This window comes from Patagioenas fasciata, chromosome 2, assembly GCF_037038585.1.
Source record: "Patagioenas fasciata isolate bPatFas1 chromosome 2, bPatFas1.hap1, whole genome shotgun sequence".
Taxonomy (NCBI): Eukaryota; Metazoa; Chordata; class Aves; order Columbiformes; family Columbidae; genus Patagioenas; species Patagioenas fasciata.
The window spans coordinates 23,459,033-23,477,253 of NC_092521.1; the positions used below are offsets into that span (position 1 = coordinate 23,459,033).

Below are 18,221 nucleotides of genomic sequence, written 5' to 3' on the forward strand. Positions count from 1 at the left end.
GAGCATCTCCCTTACGAGGAAAGGCTGAGGGAGCAGGGTCTCTTTAGTTTGGAGGAGACTGAGGGGTGACCTTATTCATGTTTATATAAAGGGTGAGTGCCACAAGGATGGAGCCAGTCTCTTCTCAGTGGCAAACAATGATAGGACAAGAGGTAATGGGATCAAGCTGGAACACAAGAGGTTCCACTTAAATTGGAGAAAAAACTTCTTCTCAGTGAGAGTGACAGAGCACTGGAACAGGCTGCCCAGGGAGGTTGTGGAGTCTCCTTCCCTGGAGACATTCAAAGCCCGCCTGGACATGTTCCTGTGTGACCTCACCTAGGCGTTCCTGCTCCAGCAGGGGTATTGGACTAGATGATCTTTTGAGGTTCCTTCCAATCCCAAACATACTGTGAGACTGTGTGAGACCAGGTGCTGCTTCCTGGGTCTGTCTGCTCAGTGCAGATGGAGTTCATGAGGAATTGCATTGAGTATCTTTTATTTTATATTCTAGTTCAATTTTATGTGTATTAGCTGTAGTAGTACTATACTAGTGTATTTTTTTTTTACTTTATTAAACTGTTTTTATCTCAATCCACAAGCTTTTCCCATTTCAATTCTCTCCCCTATTCAGAGATGGAGGAGGGAGTGAGCAAGTAGCTATTGTGGTTATATTGCCAGTTTGGGTTAAACTGGCATCCCACGATGCTTGGGATGCAAACAAGGACGAACAGAGGGGCCTTGCTCAGGAGGGGAAGGAAAGTTCTTCCAGATCTTCCCAGTGTGCAGGTGTCTCTTCTCCCAGGTACAACAGGGCAGCTGTGACACCTGGAGCTACGAAGTTGGCTCTGTAAGGGCAGTTGCGTGGGTGCTCCAGAAGTTGTCAGACTGGTTATATTTGGCTGCACAGATGAAGAAGAAAAATAAGTCATCAAACCTGTTACACAATGTTACTTCACTTACTGTTCTCCATTTTCTTCAGAATGCCCAAAGTTAATCCTGTTTCTTGAAAAATACATACAAACCTTGTTCCACTGGGAAGGGGTTTTCCCCAGGTCAGTTAGTGAATCATGGCCTTCCTGGAACAATTTTCTTCCTCTGATGAAGGGCTTTTTGGTGAGGCCAGAGTATGGTGCTTATGTCAGGCCTCGGGTTGCAGGGGAAGCGTTTCAGCCACGTTATTTCCTTGTTGATGGACTCACATCATGTCTCCAGCATCGCTGAGTGTGTCCGGCTACCAGGACTCCTGCAGCGATTCACAGCGGGCCCAGCTCCCACAGCGCCTTTCTCTGAGAGTACCAGAAATGTGCTAAAGGAGGCTATGAAATACAGCAAGCTTAACTCATCTTTATTGCTTGGTAATTAGTGATAAAGTCCCAGGCCAGAGGTGGACCTGCATTTTAACTATCATCACTTCATAGTGAACTATCATTCGTAGTCCCCTTCCCCGTGCTATAAGCACTTTCCTCCCTGCTCGGCAGCGCCTCTGCGGTGCCCCGGGTCACCCCGCTGCCCGCCCAGCCGGCCCTCTTGCCGTTTGCTGCTTAGTGACCATCATTTCACCCGCACGCCGCCCCCTGCCCTCCCGAGGCCCCGGGGCGGGGTCGCCGCCCCGCAGGCCCCTTTTGGGGAGCGATTTCAAATACAAACCGCCGCGGCTGCGCCTGGGGAACCGTCCCGCCTCAGCGCCCCCTGGCGCCGCGCCCGCTGCCACCTGCGCGGCTTCCCGCCCTCAGCGCCCCCGCCGCACTGAGGGGACGGCCCGGCCCGGTTCCGCCATGAAGCTGCACTTCAGCATCACCGCCGCCCAGGAGCTGCGGGAGAGGCGCGGGGCTGGGAGCGGGCGGGGGGGTTGCCGGCGGTGTGCCGGCAGTGTGCCGGCAGCTGTACTCCGTGTTTCTGGAGGGCTTCCCGCTCGGCACGGCGCGGCACTGCCAGCTCCGCCGCTGGGACGCGCAGGTGAGCACCCCCAAACGCCTCGGTGGGGGCAGCCTGCCGGGGTCCGCCGACCCCTGCGAGGTCGGTGGAGCAGGAGGGGCTGTCCCGGCCAGCACAGGCCCCGTGTGGGATGGGGACAGCGAGTCGTTTCTGCCCCAATGTGCGCTATTAAAACCAGCCTTGGTGCCAGCACCGCCGGGGATGCGCCGGTCCCAGCCCGTGCCCTCGCACCCTGTGCTGTCAGAGGGGCTGAGCTGCTGCTCGCTGGGTGAAATCCAGCAGAAACCGAGAGGAAAAAAACAATAATAAAGATGATGATAAAAAAGCCAAGAGGTGTGGTAGAAAGGTGTGGTGAACTGGCTTGGTGGGAAAGCGCAGCCCACAGCTGTGGGCTCCAAGTGCATTTTCCTTGGCCTCAGGGAGAGAGGTGCAGCTGCTTTATTGGGGCCTTTAGCCCTAGGAACAAATCTAGAAAGTGGATGGAGGTCAGTCTGGGCAAGTTGCGCAGTCAGTTGCAGGGTTTTTTTGGACAAGCCAGGGGTTAAGTGAGTGTTGGATCCTTTGGCTTGAATTGCCTAAGTCATGTCTCCAGGATAGACCCTTTCACCACAGACAGTTACTGGGAATTACAAAACAGCTGGAACACAGGCCTGGAGTATTCCAAGGAGCAGCGGGCATCACAGACTAACGCATGGCCCCGGCTAACTGAAGTGAATTATTTCAGGGTGAATTGGTCTGTTTATCTCTGCTTTTTTTTTTTGTTTCTTGTCAAGTTGCCTCTGGCCCTTTCCTCTCTATCCTTCCTCTGGTTTTCTTAGGAGGATAACAGGGAACATGTGATTCTGAGCTCTTTTTGAAAGCAAAGTGACCAGCTCTTCTGTCAGTCTGACTGCATGCTGTCATCTCCGCTGAGCAGCCCAATTTTACATTGACAACTCTGTTTTAGGGCCCTGTTTGAACACTTCTTGTGGAAGTGGGTTAGGCAGATGCTCCTTCTTTTGTCAGTCTCTTTTGCTGTGCTTTCAGTTGCAGTGATCGGGTCACTCTGCAACAGTTTTTCAGCCATTTAACCCTGGGCAGGGATTCATCCATCTCTCCCAGCTCTCTGTGGCTGCACAAGCAGTTGGAGTAGCACAGCTAAAAAGCAGTTGAGTCAGCAGCAGGGCTGCCACGGGAAGCAATGTTTGCTGAGGTGTGCTCTTGTGCCCCAGCTCTTCAATTCTTTCCCCTGTGGGAGCTCTCACAGTAATATTTTGCTCTGGTTAATGGTGCATTTTGGATAATATATCTGAACTAATAAACCAGCTTATTTATTTGCTTGCATGTTTAAGGCTTACTGTTTCTTACTCAAGAAGTTTTAACTTCGTTAACGCCCTCAGCAAAATCTTTCTCTTCTCTACACCCTCTGTAACTGACAGTTTGGTCTTGCTGGGCTTTACAACTCATTAGCTGATTTTTATTTTTAATTCATTAATTCCTGCTCTTGGTAGCTGCCATACTTGGTCTTGAAGCTTCCAACTACACTGATGTCCCTCAGTTGTCTTCCCTGTACTTAAGTGAGGTTGCTTATCCATATTATATCCTGTTCTGCTTTCTGCTTGAAATACTCTGTTAAGGTAGAAAAATCCACACATACAAGAAGTCTTAAAGTCCGGGATACAGGAATTTCACCCTCCTGACCAGGTCACATGCAGTGTCCACAAAGCCCCACAGATACAACAATTCTGTGATGGGTGCAGGATGTGAATTAGAAATGAGCTTCTCCCATGGACAGTTTTCTGCATGATTATACTTTGTATTTCTTGAACACTACTGTGGAGGATCTGTCTCTGGCCTCTGTTGGATGTGATGCTGGACTACTTATGCTTCTGATCTCCTTCAGGGTGGTGATTTCTAAAGCACTGCTATGCCGTCTCTGCAAGCTCCACTCCTAACGTGTGATACAGAATCAGTACATGTAGATTTTGTTTGTGATGCTGTGCATTACCTGCCCCTTTTCTGTGCATTTTCCTGTTCCACATCAGTTTATATTCTGAAAGTGCTTCAGTTGTTTGACACTCCCAAATTCTGTTCCTCTCTGTCTCCCAGAGCCATTTTTCTCTACAAAAGGACTGTCTGAAGGGAGCAACTCTTCAGAAGTTTGTAGTAGGCAGTGCAGTGTAACAGAGCATGTGAGGGTTTGGATGCACTGTTCAACAGGGAGGTGCAGGTATACAAACTCTGAGCAACATTTCCTTACATCTAGGTGCCTTACCTCCTAATGGGATGCACAGCCTTAAACTGAGAACCCAAGACAAATAGTATAGAGGGAAGTGTGAACAACCAAGAATAATATTGTAAAGAGATCTTGCTTAGAAGTGCTTAGAAGGGATTGTTTGGGCAGGGCTGGCAGAAATGCTGAGAAGAGCAGTGCAGCTCTGGCCCTTCTCTTGTGGACATGATAGGTACTTGGCTGTGGATTGCCAGAAGGTGCCTGTCTTGGTCTGAGGATTTAATCCCTTGACCTTCGTCTGGGAGATGGGGCTTTGTGTTGGTTTAAGAGGGTAAAGAGGTGGCTCTGCCTTCTCCCATTTTGCCTCTTCTTTTTAGGAGGTAGAGCATTCAACTGAGGAAAATCCAGTTTTCATTCTCTTCTCTCTCTTGAGTATTCAGGTATTAACTATTAGCGGTAGGAAGGACAGCTGAAGGACCAGTCTTCCTTTGCTCGGGATGAATGCCATACACACTGGGCAGCGTTCCTTATTGTTTGCACTTGCTGAACTAAGACTTGTGCAGTGATTTTCTGTGAACAGCATCAGCAGGAGTGTCAGTGGCAGATGGATGTGCATTTTAATCATCTAAGCTTTGGCCCTGGATTTATGCAAGGACTTCTAGGCAGTGCTCTGTACTGTAGCTGTGTTCTCCTGTGGCTTTAGTTCTGTGGGGACTGCACACTGACCAGAACACCCCTAATAGAGCTGTGGGTCTTGATGCTCCTATTTAGAGGTAAGACTTTCTTGCAAGAACATACAAGTGACAGGAACTTCTAGGGCAGGACAAGAGATTACCCGGACAGTGGTTTGTGCACTAAAAATGTTACTGGATTTCCTCAAAATCGATCAGTTGCTAAAGACACAGGCTCTCCCTGGTTTCCACCTCTGTGATGTGATGTTTGCATTTGGCTTTTCAGTTTGACAACGTATCCCTCTCTAAACAAATATCATAAGAATGAGCCTATGTCCTGTTGTAGGACTGAAAGGACCAGATTATTTCTTGCAATTGTTGGAGGATTCACTGGTTTACATCAAGGCAGGGAGTAAATAGGAGGCGTCCTCTGTAGGGTTAAGAGTGAAATACAGCACTGATGGACTCTGGCCATGATGCCAGCCTCTGCTGAGTCAGCAGCATCTGTGATTGGTTGGCAAAGTAGTTCTTAAAAATCGGTTGCAATAAAACAATTGGTAAAAAGGAATTAAATATAGAAAATGTTTTTTAAAAGTTAATTTAGCTACTCATGTACCAGAATAGTCTCATGCCTTTGATTGCTTGGGTGGTTTCTGAATACATGTATTTTCATTTTCACATGAAACACCTTTGAATGTTTTTAATCTTAGAATGGTATCTCCTCCTTTTTTAATATTTAATCAGGTAGCTGAGAAGGAAAGGCTCAGAGGCCAGTTCATTCTGTATATAATCCATATATAATAGCTTTATAGTTATAATGCTGCTCTGTTTTTTCAGTTTAGCAGTTTTGTTTCTGGTGCTCTCTCTGACTTTGGTGTCTGCACAGCTATGAAGGAGCATGGCCCTGGGCGAAATAGCTTGTCTAGACAGCAAGGGCAGGACCTGACACCAAAAAGCAGACCGAGAGGATGAGACTAAGTAGGATATTATTAATTTCGGTCAACTACGCTTAAAAACTGATGATGTCTCCTTCTGAGGAGGGGAATATTTATTGCAGAAAGATGAAAAAGAAACAACACCAACTATGTCATTTATCTTTACTCCCTTTCTTGGACAAATGAGCTGTTAGAGCTTAAAACTGTCATATTTAGGGAAGCTGCCCTGCCTCTTTTAGGTGGAGATCTTGGAGAAGGACTAAGTACCTTTTCTAGCAGGATGGAAGATCCAGTCTGCGTTTCCAGCACAGTCACATTTCAGCTTGTTTTTGTGATCCAGTCTCCTGTGACTTTCCCATCAGTTGCTCTGGAAGCTGCCTTTGGTGTGGGAAGCTGTGCCCAGCCTCCCTGCTGGGTTCTGGGCTGTGGGGCAGGACTGGCTCAGGCAGCTGCTGTGTGGTGTTGCTGGGAGCTGCATATGGTGTCAGCAAAGAAGCTGCTTGGTCACGCACAGAGAGGCCAAAGTGATGAGAGTCCTTCCCTTGGACAGCTTGTGAAGCTGTGTGGATTGGAAGTACCTGTCTGGCCAAACAGATCCAGTCAAGAGAAAGTAGCAGTGCATAGGATCCCGTGACTTGGGGATGAGACGTGTGTCTTCTGGGGAGTGGTTTTAGGCTGCAGAAATAAGCCCAGCCTTGAAAAAAAGTGTCAGAAGCAGATTTTGGGTAGGGGACCCATCTCTTGTGGTTCTATTGGCTTGGCACAGAAGCAGGCAACTGGTACCTGGCACCACCAGGTGCACTGTTGATGTTGACTTGGGTTTAAAACGTAGCCTAGGCTGTTTGGTTTGTGAAAACAAATATTGGCTAGTTTAATTCTGCTAGGATGAAATGTTGTGCTGGTGGCTGATAGTCTGGTGGACTTTCAAATCTGTATGCAAGTACACACTTAAAGTTTGTGGGCACTTTTCTTTAATCCTTTGAGACAAGAACAAGTCTAATTGGTTGGAAGAAGTTTCTCTTTTCTGTAGCCCAAATCCCGAGGACACACAATTGCATTTCAAGAAACTCAAGCATCCAGTACTGAGATGAATTAATTATTTTTTTAAAGTAGTCCAGAGTCTCTGCTTGTGCAAACTGATGATAACAGACAGTGCAGCTCTGTGTACGTGAGGCATGGCCTGACTGCAGCAGGAGGAGAGAGGACCTCCTTTTCGTCAGTGTGCCTCTTCCAACTTCTGGCAATCTTTTTGCACTACCTCCTCAGTTTGCCTGCCTGTAGAGCAGAGATAATATTTTTCAGTCCTTGGGGGAAGATCACACGTGTGAAGGACTTTGAAGATAAAAAACACTCTACGCTAGCTATTACTGTTAGCTTTACATAAAACCGAAGCATGTGGTGTTATTTGACTCTTTTATGCTGTGTATCTCAGAGCGATTCACTCATATCTAATAATCAAGAATTCAGAAATAGCAGCATGTTGCCAATGTAGGGAAAGTGGAGCTGTGAGAATGTGCCTCACTCCTGTTTTTAGCCAACAGGCAGGAAAAGGTAAAAAAAAAAAAAAAGCAGCTTACTACTGCAAGAATTAGCTTTTTTTTTCTTGCTTTTTTTTTTTTCAGCTGCTGGAGTCATGTGAAAGACTTGGGCAGTTGGGGCCGCAGGGAAAATGTCATCCTTCAGATGTTTTAATGACACTAATTGCTGCATTGAATATTGATGCTTAAAATTTAACTAGTAGTAACGTCTCAGAATACTATAGAAGTCTTATTTTACTGATGACATGCCATATTTTTTTTATTTTGGTGAAGGAATGTTTCCAGGCAAACTTGCTGTATTTTGCTGTGTTCAATAATGTGCATATTGAGAAGGTAAACATAGCTCATCCTTCTCTTGAGGTAATTTGCCTCTATCAGGGAATTTTTACACTTCTAAGTGACCAGCTACTGCCCAAACCAATAATGGAACTGTATATTATTATAAGATAATGTAATTGTGGTTCTCTAGTCCTTTCAGGTCTGTTCACAAATGATGTAGGGCCTGTACAGAGACATTCTCTTATTAGCCAGCTGCTGTAGCTGAGGAAGAAATCAAACTTTCAAACAATTTGTGTTCCTGAAAGATTCTTTGGTTGTTTTGTTTTGGTGGTTTTGTTTTGTTCTTATTCTTTGACGGTATTTGATGATCTGATAAAAGATACTGCCACTCATGTACAAAATAATAAAAGCCTCTGAGGTAACAGAAGTTAAGGGCAGAAGTCACCAGCTCTTAAAAAGTAGTTCTGTGGGCTTAGATCAAAGAAATCCTGTATGGGCATATTGGGAAGAGAAGACGTCTGTAACCATGTCTTGTTTGTCCATGAGGTGTATAAGACCTAGATGATAAGGTTAAAAAAATGCTACTTTTCTGACTTGGAGCAGGAGCTCAGAGGTGGTAAGACTGTAAAAAAGAGAAACCCAAGAGATTGTTCTCTTGGGCTGTCTTCTGGTGGCTGCCCAGGCCAAGGCTTTGCCCTTGCTGTGCCCTGAGGGCCATCAGCGAGCTACTGGGTAGGCACCCTCATGATCCTTGTAGGTCATCAGGTCTTGCTGTCAACACAAGAGAGCACTGAAAGCTTTTTGGAAACCGTGAGCACTTCTTCAATGGTGTGGAGCTTTCCTCTGGCTGTTTTGCAGATGAGGCAGCTTTTTGGGAGTGCTGTGCCTGCTTTTCCTCCAAAATTTTATCTGGCAATGACCAAGTCGATGGCAGATGAGAGGCAGTCTCAGCTGAAGCAGTACCTTCAGAATGGTAAGGCCTGACTATAACAAACTAATCAGCTTTCATACATCAGGCTTCAGCCTTTGAGGATGTGTCAACAATTGTGACTGGAGGGTGCTTTGCCTTCTGTACTGAACTGAGTAATGTTGTATCCAAAAGGCTGGGGCCAAGTGTTGTGGCCCTATCCAGTCTGATTCACTAGCTCTAGAACAGCAGCACATAATATTTCTCTAATTTCTGAAGTGGACACCTTTCTGCAGCTTTCCCAAAATGTAAGGCTGCAGTTTCACACTAAACTTGAGCCACCTGGTCCTTCTGGTGTCAGCCTGTAGTCTGGCCATTCTGTTCTGGATCAGTGAGCTGGGGCACCGTCTCTGCTGCTTCACAGCTTCTGGAGCTGACATGGGGTTGGGTGTGAGAACTCATGGTTGGTGGGTAGCAGAGAAAGGCAGAAAAGACAGGCACTTGGACTGGTAGAAGTGTAATATGAACTGGGCTCTGCATAAACTTTTTCCATTCAAGGGTTTCCAGTCAGAATTGTAAAAGTTATAACAAGATAAGAGTTTGTAGAAAAATTAAATCTCAGATGTTGTGTTATAAACTGGGTTTGCAGGATCCCTAGAATGTCTGGTGAGTTTCGCATAATCCAATACATAAAAAATAAAATAAATTAAATAAATAAATAAATAAATAAATAAATTTCAACTACCCAAAAATAAAGCTGGGTGAGGGGATGAGCTTAAAGAGGTTTTGTAGCCTCTGGCCTCAGATACTTGGTGTCAAGGCTCACAAAACAAACTAAAGATTAGTCTTGAAACTCTTACTTAGTGTGATTGTTTTATCTTTTTTTACTTGAATATTCAACAGTTCCTTTTAGAGTTACTGGCCATGAGTGACCATGGAGTTACATGACCAAGAACTTTACTGTAGTCTTGCTGTGGGAGAATAGCAACATTGTATGTATCTTGCACTGTTCGTGGCTTCAGTGATTTAACAACAGGCTACTAAAGGTAGCTGTGCAGAAACCAAAGGATGAGTAAAGTAGCACTGACTGTTTAAGCAACAGCTGTATTTTATATCTCTTGTCTTTAGACAGTAGCCATGTTTTTCATCTTTTGGATAAGTTTGATTTCCTCCCTCCCTGTTTTCCTCTCATTTTTCAGTTACTTTGGATTCAAATACTACCAATAGTGATGTTTTCAGAGGCTTTTTCCAAAAGCTACAGCAGGTAAGTTTTGGTTTCTTTTTCAGTCAAACATTTTCTTATATGAAAGAGCTGAAATTATATCCTACCTCCCAAATCCAAGGCTTCATTTGCTATCTTCCTTTCCTTGTGTTCTTAGCATATTGGTATGTCTTGTAAAGCAGTGAGTTCTGATGACAGAGTGTGGTCTGTGAAGCCTGAGTGGCAATAATAATAGTATTGCTATTGTTTTGTCCATATACAAATTTGTTTTTCACATGGAAAGAACTACTTGCTTTGTTTTTATATCCTGTGGCATATCTGATGAATCTTTTGCCTCTAAACCATTCCCAGAAGAGTCTTTGTGAGAGCTCAATAGGAGGATTACACACATTCTTGGATTTTGCAACTGTCAATGCTTTTTGGTAGTGTCAGTGCTTTGGACTGATAAGTGTATTGATGACTGCTGTGAAAATGTCATGTTCTCTTATCTTGCAGCTGTAGTGATGGGCAGAATCTGGCATGTATTTGGGTTGTTGCAGCCTAGGTATATTTTGAAATCAATTTTAATGAAGTCCATGATACATATAATCTTTCTTTGGCAGGGATGCGCAATGGGAGGAAGAGGGGAGAAGAGAGAATAGTCATCACATTTTGAGCGTATATACTATCTGCTATAATGCTAACTTTGTCATAAATGTAAAATCAGGAGATAGTCATGACTCCAAAGGACTCTAATGTGTATGTACGCCATTTTGCAGATGGTTGGAAGCTCTGCCTGTGCTACCTGGATGCAGCCTGACTACAGGCAGACAGCTGAGGAGTTCAGTTAGCATGACATGGAGCTGAAAGTAATGAGCCCTGCTAAGAAAATATTTGCCTTCTTCTTAGTCCTCGCCTAGTGCAGTTCCTGGACTGTCCATTTGCTTGCAGCCTGGGTGGTTCTTGCTTGTGTCTGACCACACAAAGTGCCGTGTGTCCTTCTGCTTCCCTTCTCTCCGGCTGCTGTGGTCCTTATGAGGGCAGGACTGTTTTGGAGCAGAGGGGTGCAGTATGACTCCCTTTCAAGAGCATTTTCAGGGAGAGAATGCTGCTTTAGTTTTCTGGGAAGTTCTTGGCATGCTGCTGGTGCTGCTGTCAGCCCACTTGAGAGAGAGGGGAAGTTTTGAAAGACCAAGTTAGAGTTTTGTGCCTCGAGCTATTGGCTTGCTATGTGTGATTAAGGTATGTAAGGCGGGTTCAGAAAGGCTGTAGAAAATAGCGTGAAGAAGTATTCCTAACAAATTTTAGAAAAATTTTTCCTATATACTTTGTAAATAAAAGGATACAGCTTATTTACAGTCTCTTAAATTCAGATCTGCTGAAGTGCTCAAGACAGTAAATAAAAAGCCTCTTTCTGATTTGTGAGAAGCAGTCTCTAGTTCTGATACCATGCCTGCTATAGCCCTAAAGATAACTCCCAGCAATTACTGCTGAGTCTTAACGAGTCTTGATTAGACTGATAACAGGTCTGCTAAAGAAAGTTAAATCCATCAGGAACGCCTGCAATTTGCCCTCAAACACCACCAACGGACTTCATAGCAAAGTTCTGTCGGGAAATAACTCTTCAGAATGCATGTTTGCAGTGTTTAAAGATGGTTTTTGGCATACCAATATTGTGGATTACTTTTAGCATACCATCAGAAATAATGTTGTACATTTAGGTATTTCTCTACCTCAGGCCCTTTGGGTAAAGAGAAGTAACTTGGTAAGTACCTGTACTTAATACTTACTTGATTTACGGTTATGTATGTGTGTGTGTGTCTATTAAGGTACGGGATGGCTGTGCTGACAAAAGCAGTCACTTATTTTGTAGAGTTCAAGGCAGGCACTGAATGACACCTTAAATATTAGTGCAAGGTCAGTACATTCTCAAGACAAAAAATAAGCCCAAATGTTTGTTTCACAGTACAACAGATTTTCACCCACGCTGTTTAGGGTTCCTGCTTGGCAAAGTCAGTAGTTTGCCAGCTATTTTTGTTTATGGTTTCAATTTACAATGGTAGTGCTTACATAAATTATTGCTTCATAATGCAGGTATCAGTAGTCCTTTGTGTTCTTTCATGATGGTAAAGAACAAACTCCTAAGAGAGATCATATAACTTTGTGAAAGGCAGAAGTGCATCCACTGACATCAGCTGTGCACAGTGCCATTAATTGGTGTAACTGATGGCTGAATAAGTATTTATTTTGGCTATTAAAGAATCTCACTCAACAAACTTGCTTTGTTGTGCATGTTCCAGTACTTGTGAGATGTTTTATGGCAGTGACAAAATTTCCATCATTGAAAGACATGGAGTGAAGTTCATCTTTAAAGCACCTCTGTACTGTTCTTTCCTTCTCCATTATTGGTGTGTAGGCAGCACTTAGTGTCCTACACATTGCCTAGGAGTGAAAACGTAGTTCAGGTTTCAGCATTACTGCTACTTAGTGTTAAAACCAGGCATTCCTCCAGACTTGCTCTTGTTCATGTTATATTGCAAGAGGGATGATTAATGAATGATTCAAGAACAAAATATCATTGAAAAGATGAAATAGTGTGCTTTTTGTTGTTTATGACATGAAATGGCTGTGACTAGTCAGTCTTGGCTACCTGAAACAAGTTAGTGCTCAGCTGTACAAGCAATCTGGCAGGTAACGAGGGAGAAGCAGCAGAGGGACCACACTGCAGGTGGTGATGAACGGGAAGCAGTCAGTGGCCTTCTGCCACCACAGGTATTTACTGAGCACAGGTCTGTCTGCAGGTGAAAACAGTGCAGATTTTATAAGAGAAACATTCAGCTTTAAAAGAATGAGAAGACAGGAAACCAGAGGTGAATGAGATTGCTAGGCTATATTTTTTTTTTTTAAATTCTACTGCTGGCTTTTTTCACCTTCACTTCTACCTTTCATTGAGAGAGAATAGTAGTCTACTAGAGCTTGCTCAATTTCTTGGCTTGTCTTAAAAACAGCAGTGTTGAAACTTCTAGCTGAAGAAATTTGTACATGTCACTGACTGAAACAGAAGATGCAAAGGAAAAATCAAACTGAATTTAAGACCTTTTTGATCCTTGTCCTGCATTTTCTCCTGAACGGGGTTATGAAGGGTGTGCCAAGACCAGCACTCCCTGGAGTGGGAGTGCTGTGCAAGGACCATGGCTTTACTGCAGCTGCCTGACAGTGTTGGATGGGACTTGTCTGTATCTGCATTCAGCATCACACCAGCCAGCTGTATCACTCTGATCATATCTAACAGGGCAAACTTTTCAAGTGTGGACAAGCCCAAGCTGGTTAACCCTGCTTTCCACACCCCTGTTTTTGCCCAGCACCTTGCCCTGTTGCATAGGTTATGGTTTGCTCCTTACCCGAGGCATGCTCTGGCTGTTTCCCCAGCAACCCAGTCTCATGAGCAAAGCTGTCAGGGGACAACAGGGCTCCCAACACATGGGGAAGCTGCTTGGCACAATGGATGCTTTGCTTGAAACAAACATTACTGAAGTATTTACCAACACTGCTGTGTAGCAGAGTTGAACAACCTAACCTGTAACCCCTCTGGCCCTTCACTCTTCCAAACTCTGCAAACTTGGCCAGTGACCAAGCTGAAGAGACAGATTCAGTATATGCTCTACTACCTCCAGCCTCTAAACACAAATGTCACAGTTCTTGCAAGAAGTCATTAACAAGATGAGACTGTTGTGCCTGTGTCATGTCTTTTCCTTTTTTGCCAGATGAAAGATGGTATGAACAGGTACATACATCCCTATCAGTCTCATTTTAATGCAGCTCATCTATATCCTTGAAGGTAATGTGAGATCATGGTCTGTGTATCAGGCACCCATGGAGTAATGTGGTGCATTCAGGAGGAAGCTGTGAGGACAGTCAGTCATGCGTTTATGAAAAAAGTAAGATATATTTCCTCGCAGCAGCAGAGGTTTTGAGTTAGGGATCTAGGAGGGTGACCTTTTCTAGTCTGTGGTGCTGGTAACCAGCAGCTTTTAGCATGACCAAAAGGATGCAGGTGTTGGCGAAAGGACAGATGGAAAGTTTCTGATTACTTGAGCAAGTAGAGCTAACAGGTATCTGATAACAGGCAAAAAGCAGTGTTCTTCTGTGGTCCTTTATCAAACACTCTGGTGTGAAGTGGTTTTCCTTCTGAGGAGCCAGCATGAGGCCAAGGACTGAATACCATAAGAGAGCTGTGGTGCGTGTACTGTTCAAAGTGTGGGTAAAACATAACCCAGAAACCTACAGATGTTACCAGGAATCAAAGCTGGTATGATCATGGGCTGCATCTTCTTGGATAGAGCCCCTTTCTCTGATCATGTAGCCTCTGCTTCTCTGCACACTTGCACATGCTTATCATTGTGCATGCAGTGGAGGAATGCACACTCTATACGCACGGGCAGTAACTTGCCAATGTGTTTGGATGTGTATGTGCAGAAACAGAAGTCAGGCTAAGGATCTGTGATTTCAGCACTGCTCTAAAATTATTTCTTTCGTATTAAACCAGGTTGGGTTTCTTATTTATGAACATCTATTTCAAAAGTGCAGCTGGCCAGAAACCTGAATGTCATGTGAGAAGTTCTCATACTTTCAGACTTCTGTTGTGTGCTGGCTGGGTGAAAGGCTTCTGGCATAGAAAGCTTTGAAGAATTGTAACTCAAGGATGTCTGTTTTATTTTTGTTTCAACATTAAGATGGAATTCAATCCCCTGACCTGCTGTTCTTTTGGAAGATGATGTAGTAAGGATCCTCCATTCTCACCCTTTTTTCTTTTTGTGGTCCATGCTGCTTAGCTGAGCAACAAATCCATTGAGAACTTGCAGGGGGTTCAGAGTGGTGTAGACTTCTGTTAAAACACAATCACTCAACTTTTCTAATGGAAAACTGGGAGGGAAAAATATATATAGATTTTTTTTTTTTTTCCCTTCTTCTGTGAGGGAGCTATGTAAGAGGTATCTTATTTTGGGGTTTGTGGTTTTGTTGGTTTTTTGGCTTGTTTGTTTCTTTGTGCGTGTTTTTCATTGTTCTTTTCATAAAACAAAAAAAAGAGAAAATCCTTCACCAGCTCTGTGTTATTCTGTGTTCTTATAGTAATGACTGAGCTGTGCTTCAAGCTACTGGGGCAGGCCAAGTGGAGAGTAGGCAGCAGTTCTCGATGTTTCAGGAGATTTTACCACAGGTAATAGTGACAGTGTTAAGGGAAGGTTCAAATAAGCAGTATTAAGGGACACAAGAAAGTGTCCCAAGTTTAGTTACATGGCATGTTCCCTGAATTTTAAGAGCAAAAGTGTAGGAAATTTGAAAGGTAGTACTGTCAAAATAGAGGTTTTAATGTTGGTGCCTGTTTTGAGTAGATGACAGTGACTCTACTGCTTTTTCCAAAACTAAAATAGCAGCTTGGGAGAGGACCTGAACTTTTCTGACCCACCACTGCAAACTTCTTTCAAAAGTATTCTTCTGTAAATTTTGGAAGTGGTTGGGATTGCTATGTGCGCTCACTAAATAGATTATCAATAACACCGATAAACGCTGTTGCCTTTGTGTTAAACTTACGCTGGATTCTGTTGTGTTATTTTAGGGACGTGTCTGTATTTGTGTTTCTTCCCTTAACACTGTCTTCTCCTGCCTTACAGACTGCACTGTTTCCTCCTTTTGTTTTTATGCAAGTAGTTTTGGTTTTTTTTAAATCTCAACAATGCTTTTCTGATGAGAGGCTAAACAAATATTTATAACGCTGAACAATATGTGGAGTTTCTGGCATGGACAGTTCTGCCTTCTGGGATAAAAGCATGTGATAAAGGGAAAAAATCCCCAAACCCAACAGTTTCAGATAATTCTTATTTTTTGGTTTGCTGTGTCATAGCCACATTAGGAGAACAGCAATTAAAAGCTGCAGATCAGTAGAGAATTTGCCCCCAAGACCATGGAATGAAGCTGTGCCTATAGGCGAGTAGAGTCAAATAAGAGAAATTAAAGCAGCTTTTAAATGATGACTATGGTTTAAGTATTAAACAGTGATACTTAATGTGACCATTCTAGATGGAACTGAGATTTTTTTTTCTCTAATGCATCTTTTCTTGTAGATCCTCAAATTAACTTGCCTACTAACATGTTGCATGATGTTAGAAGTGTGTGCTTTACTGCTAATCTGGCTGCGTCTATCATCACCCGACAGCCAACAAATCTGGCTTCTGTATTTAAATTTTCCTGATTGCCTACCACCCCTGTATTATGTCTAGACATAAGATTTTCTGAGGTCACATACTGTGAAGCCTGTTTTCTCATGACCTAAATGCTTCCAGGTTTCTTCTTTGCATCTTCTCTCTGTTTGCAGTGGTTTTGCATCTTGGGTGCTTGCACTATGCCCAGTATTCCAGTAGCAGTGGCTCTGGGATATTAAGGTACCATAACCTCATGATTCTCACCAGAGATTTTCCTATTTATAGGCACAGGGATGCATTTTTTTCCTTCTGGTAAGACTGTGGCTTTGAATACTCACATGCAGCTGTTTATCCACCTCCTCTTTTTGGTGTCTCTGCTTCGTAGGACAGTAACTGTTGTTCCTACAGATACTGAGACACTAAGTAACCTGTGCTCACCTTAACATCAAGGTGACCCCCCTCTAATTCTGCAGTATCTTCCCTCTTGCTGTTCTGCATATATTGTTGGGGTTTTTTTTTCTGTCACCTGCAAGCCTTAACAGTAATTTTAGTAACTTGCTGTTTAGAAAACAGTATTCTCAATTGTTTATTTTGCTAGAGTAAACAGGGAAATGGAGCATCAGCATCTTCAGAAGGGCTCCAGCAATATGGAAGGCAATAAAACAGTGTTCTGTTTCTATCTAACAGGATACATTTAAGATCCAAACCCAGAGAGACTTACTGGATGTTTACCTTGCCAACAGCAGCAATATTAGACTTGATATCCAGACATCGGACACTGTAGAAAGAATATTAGAGATAATGGGTTTCTAGAATTGTGTTGAAATTTTCCATTTGTGAGAAGTGGGCAAAAATTAAGATAATTTCAGTCAGGAAAGGATAAAACTCCCTATTTGAAGACATACAAGAATATCTTCTGTGTTTTTTGAGGGGTTTATGGTAGCGGGGGGTAGGGGTGGGCATTGCTGATTTTTGCAGATGACCTTTTTTGGTTCTTATATTTGTCCATAACTTATCTCTTCTTAATGTTATGTCCCCTCTGCTTCTATGGCATTTGGCTATCAAGTTCAGGTTTCCTTCATATATGAGAGAATAAAAAAAAATATACTATTCCTTTAGGGGGCACGTTCTTAATTAATCCCTTCTTTCATTTAGCATAGTGTGGGTGAAAGCGCTTGACCACTGTAGTCAGAAATGGTCTAGTCCTGGCTTCTTTCTTAGCTGGTGCACTGCTGTTAAAACTTACTGTGCAACTGCTATGTCTTGTTTTCCTTTGTGCTTCTCCCTGTACTTGTTTCGTGTCTCCTGATGTTTGCTGTGAAGCTGCTTGCTTTGCAGTGTTGGTGCAGCTCTAGCGCTGCGGCTCTGGGGTGGCTGTAACAGCTGGTGTCATGTGTAAACAACTGCTAGTTACATTTTCAAACCAGTAGCAACCAAATGTTGCTTACAGAACTGGCTGGCTTGTGTTTGAAACTTTCAGCTGGGGTTCCCTCCTTGTGCCAGTTGAGGAGGAGCAGCAACAGCTCTGCGTGTTTCATGTATTTATTTGCATGTGTGTGTGCATGAGCGAGGCTGAAGATCAGTTGCTCCCATTTCCTAATCTTAACAACAGTAACAAAGCCTGCACCTGCCAGATGGGTGCTCTTCTTTGTTGTGGGAATGGGAAACTTCCTCTCATCATACAGAAAATTGTGTACTGTATTTCTGTTGTGCCTTTGCAATCTGAGTTTGTGGAGGTAGTTCTCAGCTGGCCATAGGTACAAGTGAGCTGAACGTGTATTCACCCTACCTGGTCAAGCTGAGTTGTGTTAGTCTGGCCCCAGAACACAGGGTGTCTGTGCGTAGTTACCACGTAACCCCTCGCTGGCTTTGTTCTGCCACGGAGTTTGCACCACCTGAGGCAATGCTGGGACCAGGTCTTCCAGGGGAAGGTAAGTGCCAGAGTTGGCCTTAGACCCTGCAACAGGAGACTTGTGGGGTGGGAGATGCTGAAGGTAAAAAGTGTTGGGGGTGGCAAGGAGGTAGGAATTTTGATTTGATGAAAGGGAAGTAGGTGGTAACAGGGTGGAAGAGGTAGGGAGACATTTTTAGATAGGAGACTTGCATAGGGACATTGAGTAAGGAAAGGGTTTGCTAATATAATTTTAAAAATATTAATAATTTGGGCTTGATAAACTTGTAAGTTTTGCAGTGGATCCTGGTAATTTCCAAGCCAGACAATGGTGTTGTATGTTGCTTTGTATATTGCATTTATAGATGTTTAATGTTCATGTGGCACTTTAAAGAATCAATGATATTTGAAATGCTGCAGGCACATTTTCTTCTCTTGTGGTCTTAAAGATGAGATAGGACTTTTAGGGA

The 18,221-nt window shown here is 43.6% G+C and overlaps 1 protein-coding gene across 1 annotated transcript in view; it reads left to right on the plus strand.

Annotated features, from left to right (window-relative positions):
- Window positions 1-1,537: 1,537 nt before the first annotated feature.
- SNX31 (sorting nexin 31) overlaps window positions 1,538-18,221 on the plus strand; it is a 32,322-nt gene continuing 15,638 nt past the window's right edge. Inside the window, 5 exon segments of the mRNA XM_071803903.1 lie at window positions 1,538-1,811; window positions 1,864-1,938; window positions 8,411-8,525; window positions 9,659-9,723; window positions 16,548-16,679. Of these exon segments, the coding sequence (XP_071660004.1) occupies window positions 1,758-1,811; window positions 1,864-1,938; window positions 8,411-8,525; window positions 9,659-9,723; window positions 16,548-16,679 (441 nt within the window). The 5' untranslated portion in view covers window positions 1,538-1,757.